Genomic DNA, 7,597 nt, shown 5'->3' with positions numbered 1-7,597 from the left:
ATTTCATGTTTGTGCCTGGAATCTGATTTCAGACATGCAAACTGTAAAATGGAGTGTGCATAAAGCTTGTGAGTTGTGAATTCCTGGAGACCTCAATGTCTCTCCAGCCAGTGGAAGAGTGTTAGTGTTTATAAACACTGGTGACAGAGTTACAGTTCAGTGGGAAACTCTTAAAAGGCTGCTTTGAACACTGTCCCTCTCTCAGTCCCTGTCACTAAGGCAGTGTTTCTGTGAAGGCAGGAATCACAGTATCACTAAGGTTGGAAAAGACCCTTTAAGGTAATCAAATACAGCTGTCAAATGTCAGCTTGCTCCAGCTCAAAGCTTCCAGTTGAATAGGCCCACGCTGATGGACTTTGGGATTTTTGATGTGCTGATTTTTTAGAGGATTTGTTCTCCCTGATCTGAACAAGTGAGGCCAGCTGGTGCTTGGGGAAGAAGCTGACAGGAATGCGCCTTCTCTGCCACAGGAGGGAGTGAGCACTTTGCATTTTAGCTGATTTTTCAGACTTTGAGAAAGCTCATAGCTAGTCATCGCTAATTTCCTGATTCTCTGGTAAATGCAAATTCCAACAAAAACTCAAATCTTTTGTTAGGTTTTGTTAGGTTTGTGAGGCTCAAAGTATTGAATAGGTGATAGTATAAACTATTGTGGGAAGAAAAACTGCATGGGAAGAAAAACAACTTTTGGATGCTGAGATGTATTTATTTGGAATTTACTGCATTTCCATTTCAATCTCTTTGCCCTTTCCCCCTTTCGAGGTTGCTTGTAGGATCCGAGTGGTCGCAGTTCTCAATGTGAATATGTGATGTGATCCCAGGAAATACCCTTTGCATGGGCAACATTCTCCCAAGGACTTGTCCCTTGGAAATTGAGCCACTGTATCTTATGGGATGGATACAGAGTAGTTTTACACAGAATCCTGGTGAAAAAACAGGAGGAAGGAAAACGTCAGGTGACAGATGAAGCATTTGTTCTTTTGTACTGTATTTCAGAAATATTAACTTCTGACTTTTTCCTTTCCGCTGAGATAGCAACAGTGGAAATACCGAAAGAACAGAAATACTGTGATTATATAAATTAGGTAGTGGTTGGAGCCATTGACTCGGTAGAAGAGAGAAGATGGAAGTCAGGGAGAAGGTGGGAAGGGAATTTGTGCTGTAGGAAAGGGAAAAGTTTGAAGACATTCTGTAGAACTCAGTTATTTGCATTGTAGCAGGAGCGAAAAGTTCTGTATGTGAGTAGAAGAAAACATAGCTAAACTACGTGGCTAACTGCAAGGTAATGCATCCTATATGAGCTCAAGACAAAGAAATGTTAAATGAAAGATAGCTATTTACCTGATCCCCTGATTTGGACTCCATCATCAATGGCATTTCCATTGTGGAAGAATTTAATAGGCCCAGAAAGCTGGCCAGAGAAAGGAGCGTACACGGTTGCCCCGTCAGCACAGATGACATCCACTGCATGGTGCTTCCCTTTGCCATTGCGCCTGAAAACAAGCACGTCATTACAGAAATCTCTGGTCAGGCCCAGTGCTGCAGGCAGCACATGGTGAAATCTGGAAATGGGTTGTTAGGACAGAAATGGTATCAGCAAGCTGGCTGGAGGATCTGCAAAGGTGTAGGTGATCGTGTAGGGTGGATGATCTATTGGAGTTGGAGAAAAATGCCTTTCTTCCAGGTCTTTAAATTAAACCACAGAGTCACAGAAAAGTTTGGTTGTGTGAAGGACATCAAGTCCAACCTTCCACTTGAGTCAGGAGTGTTCCCAACACTAGGTCAGGTCAGGCATGGCTTAGTCTGATAAAAAGCTCCAAGCAGAGAGGTATTATGAACAATGTGGGCGGCCTGAAAGTTTCCTCAAGTCCAATCTAAGCCTTCAAAACTGTATTTTTTATATGACCTAAATAAAGTTGAACTCTTACATCAGCGGAAGTACCACAAAACCCCGTGTGTTCCGATTTTTCTATTACCTTGGAGCTCCATAGTATCCACAGCCATACTTATCACAGCCTCTTATCTCGTTGGTAGGGTTCCCTGAACACACTGCAGCCCAGCGCCCGTCCTGTTGTGGCAATGGTGGAACAGCTTTGAAATACAGGAACACAGCACATCAAAGTTAACTTCTAGATTGTTTTAACACTTGCCTGTTTGCAACTACTATGTTTGATTTACAGTTAGGTAACAATGTACTGACATTACATCCCATGCTTGTAGTTGGATTTTTCTTCATAAAATTTGTAATCCTTTAGGAAATATAAATGGAATGTAGACCTAAGCTGGATGGTAATGTTTCTAGATTAGGGTTATTTCATAGAAGAAATATGCTTTAACTGTAAAAATTCAAAAATAGCATCACAGGTCCTAGAGTGTAAATCTACTCTTGTTCTGAGCTGCATTTTCTGTTAAAGGTTTTTTTACCAGGTGTAAGCAGATGAGTAGGGTCAGAGTGGTCACAGTTCTCAACGTGGATATGGGAAATAATGCCAGGATAAACTTTTTGCATTGGCAGCATTCTCCCAAGTGTTTCCCCTCTGTGGATTTGGCCGTGGTACCGGATGGGGTGAATGCAGACGAGCTTCACACAGTAACCTGGGAGAGACGGGAGAGGAAGTGAGGTCAGGAAACATCAGCTGCATCTGCTCCTGGGGTGAGCAAGAAGCATTCCCTGCCAGCCTCTTACTGGAGACTGTTAGGATGAAGCAGAAATGTAGTCAAGGTACTAACAATGGTGAAATCAAAATTACTGTATCTGCCAGAGCAAAAAGGAAAAAAGAGAGTTGGAAAATAGAGACACGAAAACATCCTCTCAGCAAAACTGAGAATATATTTCCGGTGCTTTATTTTTACTGTTTCCTATTTTTTGATTTGGGGTTGTTATTTTCCTGCTACCTGTTTTTCAACTTCTTTCTTCTCTCCTCTCTAAGAAAAGCATGGGAAAAGACTACATCCTGCTGGTGCTGTCTTCCAATATTTCAGCGTACTAGAGAGGATGTGAGATTAATCAACACCGTGTTTGAATTGGAGAACCACAGAAACCTTGCTCAAGTAAATGATTACTTGTGCATGCCTCACAGCACACCTGCTGTTAATTACTTGCCTGATCCCCTGATTTGGACTCCATCATCAATGGCATTTCCATTATGGAAGAACCGGATGGGTCCCGAGAGCTGCCCGCTGAAAGGAGCGTACACCGTGGCTCCGTCAGAGCAGATGACGTCCACACCTGCGTGCTTCCCTTTGCCACCGTGCCTGGAGGCAGAAATATTTAATTAGGGAGATCTCTCAAGGTTAATGTTATGTATCAATTGTGACTTAGTGCAGGATGATAGCTGAAGCTTGTCTAACAAAATTTTTTTGGACAGAAGTAGCAAGTTTGAATCTTTTGTTGTTGTTGTTGTTGTTGCAAATTGTTCACATTACTCTGACCTTATTTAGAGTGAGATGAAATTTCAAATTTAAGCTTATTTTTTATTTCCCCGGGTTCATGGGGTATTTCAAACTGTTACAGACCATTTTTTTTACCCCAAAAAACATCTGTGCCATGTAAAATAGAAACCTTGGCTGGCGTTTTCTCTCTTAGAAATTTGGAAGTTGTATGATGAAGATGGACACTTATAGAACCTGGGGAGAGGTTCTGACAAGAAAATGCAGGATTCATTCTACATATGAAAACATTTTTTCAGAGAAATATAACCTGTTGTTGTATGAGCAACTTAAAGACAGTGGTGCTGACAGATTTTTAGTTTGTATAATTGAATCTACTCAGCTTCCTGTAAACTGTTGCTGAGTTTTAGTTAAATTTCTGGAGTATAAGCAACAAGGGTAAATGACACAAATCCTTGAAATACTTCCATTTCCTTCACTGTCTATAATTCATGTAACAGTCCTGCTCCTTCAGCCCTGCACGCGTTGTCAGCAGTGGTATCACTGTGCTTCTGCAAGATTGCCAAGGAAAATCCCAAAAATCAGGAAGAGATCCTGCAGACAACAGTATTCTCTCATTCTGAGTGTCAGCTCTGTGTTACTGTACTCTTTCTCCTGCGTGAACATTTAATTTAAGAAAGCAAAGTGATCCCTGGTGCCCAGGCAGCTGTGTTACCTGTCAGCACCGAAATTCCCGCAGCCGTATCGGTCGCAGCCGCGGATCCGGTTGGTGGGGTTCCCACTGCAGATCTGTGCCCAGTGTTGGTGCTGTTGTTGGGGCGGGTGTGCATCCAGCTGCTTGATGAAAACTTCACATGGAGAAGAGGAAAAACAGGGACAAATTCAACCATATTCTTAGTCAAGTGCAACAGAAAGTGTTCAGATACAAAATAGGGTGTTTAAAGTGAAAGACGTGAGTTTGTAGGAGTTTGTCATTTCAGAAGCTGTAGGTAAAAGGACATTATGCAACCTGCTGTATAGACTTGGTCCATTTTTTCTTGATGTCTTACTTTAAGGCATATAGACCAAAAAGAAAGCAAAGCTATACATAAAGATGTTTAAAAATAGTTTGTGAAATAAGCTATTTTTACTTTCTAATGGTGCTGGGTTGAAGGTTGGATTTGATTATCTTAGACGTCTTTTCAAACCTTAATGATTTTATGATTATTTCTGAAACCTCCAACTACTTCAATATATATCTCTTAATGCAAGCCTAATTCCATATTTTATAATAGTCATAACTGTCCACATTACCATAATTCTTCATAAAACTAGAGAGAAAAACCTCAGCATTATTAATGTTCAAGTGAATTTCAATAAATCATTATTGTCTGCCTAAACCCCATCAAGCCCAGCTGCATTACAGCAACCTCAACTCACCAGTGGACACCAAGCTGACCAGAGTGACCAGACTGAGAGCTGGCATTTTGGGGCTGTGTCACCCGTGTTCTTTGATCCAGTCAAAGACATTGAACAGCTGCCACCCGCGGTATTTATGTGCTTCTGGAAGCCCAAGTCCATTGTCTTGGCCAATCAGTCTCGAGTAAAGTATTACAGTTCCAGGCAGGTGGTGTTGCCATACTGGGCGCTGTGGAGGTCTGCAGGCTCTAACAGTTGTTAAAGCTGGTTGGGAAAGACAGATAAAATAATTGGGCTCTTAGCACATAGTAACAGATGGAAATGAATTTCAGGAAACTCTGGTTGGGCTGTTTCTTAACACCTCTTCTTCCCCATCCTGAAGTAAGGGCCCATTTAGGCCAAAAATGGCAAGAACCACAAATATGGTTCAGAGGATTGGCCTGGAGGGAAAAGGTTATCAAAGATCCAAAGTGGATGTCACCAGTTTGTCCTTTGCTGCTCATTCCTCCTGGGGTGTTTGTGCCCACCAGATCTTTGTGGCTGAGAACACAGGAAGTGTTTGGCATTCATGACTATTCACTTAGGCAAAGAAAAACAGATAATTTTGCATAGGCCTATTTACTTTTTCTGATTCAGCTGAAATTGTCAATTATTTCATTTAAATCCATGAAGTCTGTTGACTGAAACCCTGTTGTTAACAGTGTAATACTTATTAAAGCATCTTCAAGTTCTGAAACAACAGTTGCAAACCCACGTTGCATAGGCAAAACTGACCTGGAGTTCAATAATTCTAGGTTTTAAAGTGATGCCTTTAGTATCTTCTTGGTTTCAGGTATTGTATTATAAAGCAGACTCCTTTGGATCTCTGGTAATCCTTCAGTTTGATTTTTCTGCACTGCTTACAGAAAAGCATTAGATTTTCTTTACAGACAGAAATGTATGGATAATATGAAATTTAAATGAGTCATTGTGCTTTCACATAAATTACTTGATATTTCAAGTTACAGAAAACTCTGGAAGTCCCACAGATTTTATTCAGAGAAGAAGCAGATGTGTCTCTGCCCCTCTTCTAGGTTGCAAAAGCATCTCTACATTGTGTTTTCTGAAAACCTCCATGGAACAAGCAGTTGGAGACAAATCTTTCACTTGTGTTTCCAGGCTTTTCTTTACAGCCAATATTTAATCCCCAAACAATCTTTTAGCCCTCCCTGGGGTTACGACAAGTGGTTTGGCTAGTTTTATCCCTGCTGCTTTCTTCTCCATCCTGCCAGGAAGAACTGCTGGCTTCCACGCTTAGAACCACCAAACAGACATTTGTGTAAAAGCAGAATTCAACAGGGGAGGTGGCAAGGGTGGCGTTTTCAATGAAGATTTCACAGCAGAGAGGTTATAAAGTGTTTCTGAGCTTGGCCTGCTCTGTTCTGGCTGCTGGAAGCTTTTTCCCTACTGCAATCAAAAGAATTTAAAGACTTTTTTTCAGGGGATGCCTGGCCATTCCCAGTTGATTTGTGTCCAGTGGGATTTCTACAATAATGACCTCTCTCTACCAGATTTTATTTCTGATGTGTTCCAATTTGCAGTGGAAGAGTTTTAAATACCTCATTAGATAACCTTAGCCTGGGGCAGACCTGCCTTTGAAAGCTACCGATATTTATAGACTCGTGTGAACTCACATGCTCCAAATTTTACCAAAGAAATAGTTGCAGCACTTCAATCTGCTCTATGAAGTCTTGTGAAAGAAATTCTTAGTGCAAAGCCAACCAAGCTGGCAGGCACGAGAAGGGGAGGTGTTGTGGGTGCACAGACACCGAAGAAGCTTTTCCTGGAGTCCTGGTGCTTTGTAAACTGGCTCTAAGCTGCCTGCTCTTGGCAATTTTTCCCCATGTCTCCTGTGCACAGGGCTGACTCCAAATTGCTCATAAATGTGTACGTTTATTTTTATTTCTCCTCTATAAGAGATCCTAACAGCATTGTATCTTGCTCTGGTCTTTCAAAAACACATCAAAATGCCATTGCTACCGCAATATATCTAATGCACCTGTGGTAAAGTACTCTCAATAAAACAGCTTTCAAGTGTAGGATGATGCATTTGGGATGTCTCGGTGCCTTCCCCATCTTTCCTGGGTGAGCTGTCAGGTGCAGAGCTCTCACCTTGGGCATGAGGAAGCTCAGAACCGGAGCTGGAGGGATTCTTGTGTCAGATGTTAATTTAACGGTTGGTAGGTGCAGTTGTGAAAGACGTGAATTGGCCACTTAGCACCCAGTAACAGAAGGATATGGAACAACTCCTGGCATTGCACAGTCCCGGGAGTGCAGTTGCACCATTTCCTTCCCCGTGGTGGCAAGCAGGCACGAAGATGGAGGGGAGCCAGGTGGGTTAAATTGGGAAATGCTGATTCCTTTCTTTGCACGGGGTGTGAGGTCCCCATTTCCCCCCTTTAATGTCAGTGGTAACTTCAGTGGCTGTGTAAAAAACCCTTCAAGGTCTTCTGATGGCTAAGCAATTGCCCAGCAGGCAAATGGGAGTGTTTGGGCTGATATCACTGAATCACCAAATAATAGGCTGGTTTGGGCTGGAACTCAAAAACCATCTCATTCCAATCCCCCTGCCTTGTACACCTTGCACCAGACCAGGTTGCCCCATCCAACCTTGCCTTGAACACTTCCAGGCGTGGGGCATCTACAGCTTCTCTGTGCACCCTGTGCCAGGGCTCACCACCCTCACAGGAAGAATTTCTTCCCAGTCCCCATCTAACCCTGCCCTCTGGCAGTGGAAACCATTCTCCTTTGTCCTGCCACTCCAGCCCCT

At 42.4% G+C, this 7,597-nt stretch overlaps 1 protein-coding gene across 1 annotated transcript; it reads right to left on the bottom strand.

Annotated features, from left to right (window-relative positions):
• Positions 1 to 732: 732 nt before the first annotated feature.
• Positions 733 to 4,855, bottom strand: LECT2 (leukocyte cell derived chemotaxin 2). The gene is made up of 7 exons (XM_040078378.2): positions 4,810 to 4,855; positions 4,106 to 4,238; positions 3,104 to 3,255; positions 2,425 to 2,595; positions 1,977 to 2,091; positions 1,342 to 1,493; positions 733 to 923 (listed from the first exon to the last, which is right to left on the bottom strand). The coding sequence occupies exons 1-7, from the start codon at positions 4,853 to 4,855 to the stop codon at positions 733 to 735; spliced, it is 960 nt and encodes a 319-aa protein (XP_039934312.1).
• Between the last annotated feature and the right edge of the window lie 2,742 nt (positions 4,856 to 7,597).

The sequence above is a fragment of the Hirundo rustica genome, chromosome 14, assembly GCF_015227805.2.
Source record: "Hirundo rustica isolate bHirRus1 chromosome 14, bHirRus1.pri.v3, whole genome shotgun sequence".
Taxonomy (NCBI): Eukaryota; Metazoa; Chordata; class Aves; order Passeriformes; family Hirundinidae; genus Hirundo; species Hirundo rustica.
Note: the sequence above shows the minus strand (reverse complement) of the source record. Positions and strands in the feature narration are given on the sequence as shown.

Bases quoted from the DNA above. Each gene is read 5' to 3' on its own strand.
- LECT2 (XM_040078378.2), bottom strand. From the start codon at position 4,855: ATGCCAGCTCTCAGTCTGGTCACTCTGGTCAGCTTGGTGTCCACTG. The intron at 1,494-1,976 runs GTAATAGAAAAA...GCTTGTTTTCAG, and splicing joins GGATACTATGGAGCTCCAAG to GCGCAATGGCAAAGGGAAGC. The intron at 924-1,341 runs GTAAATAGCTAT...TTTTTTCACCAG, and splicing joins AGTCCAAATCAGGGGATCAG to GATTCTGTGTAAAACTACTC.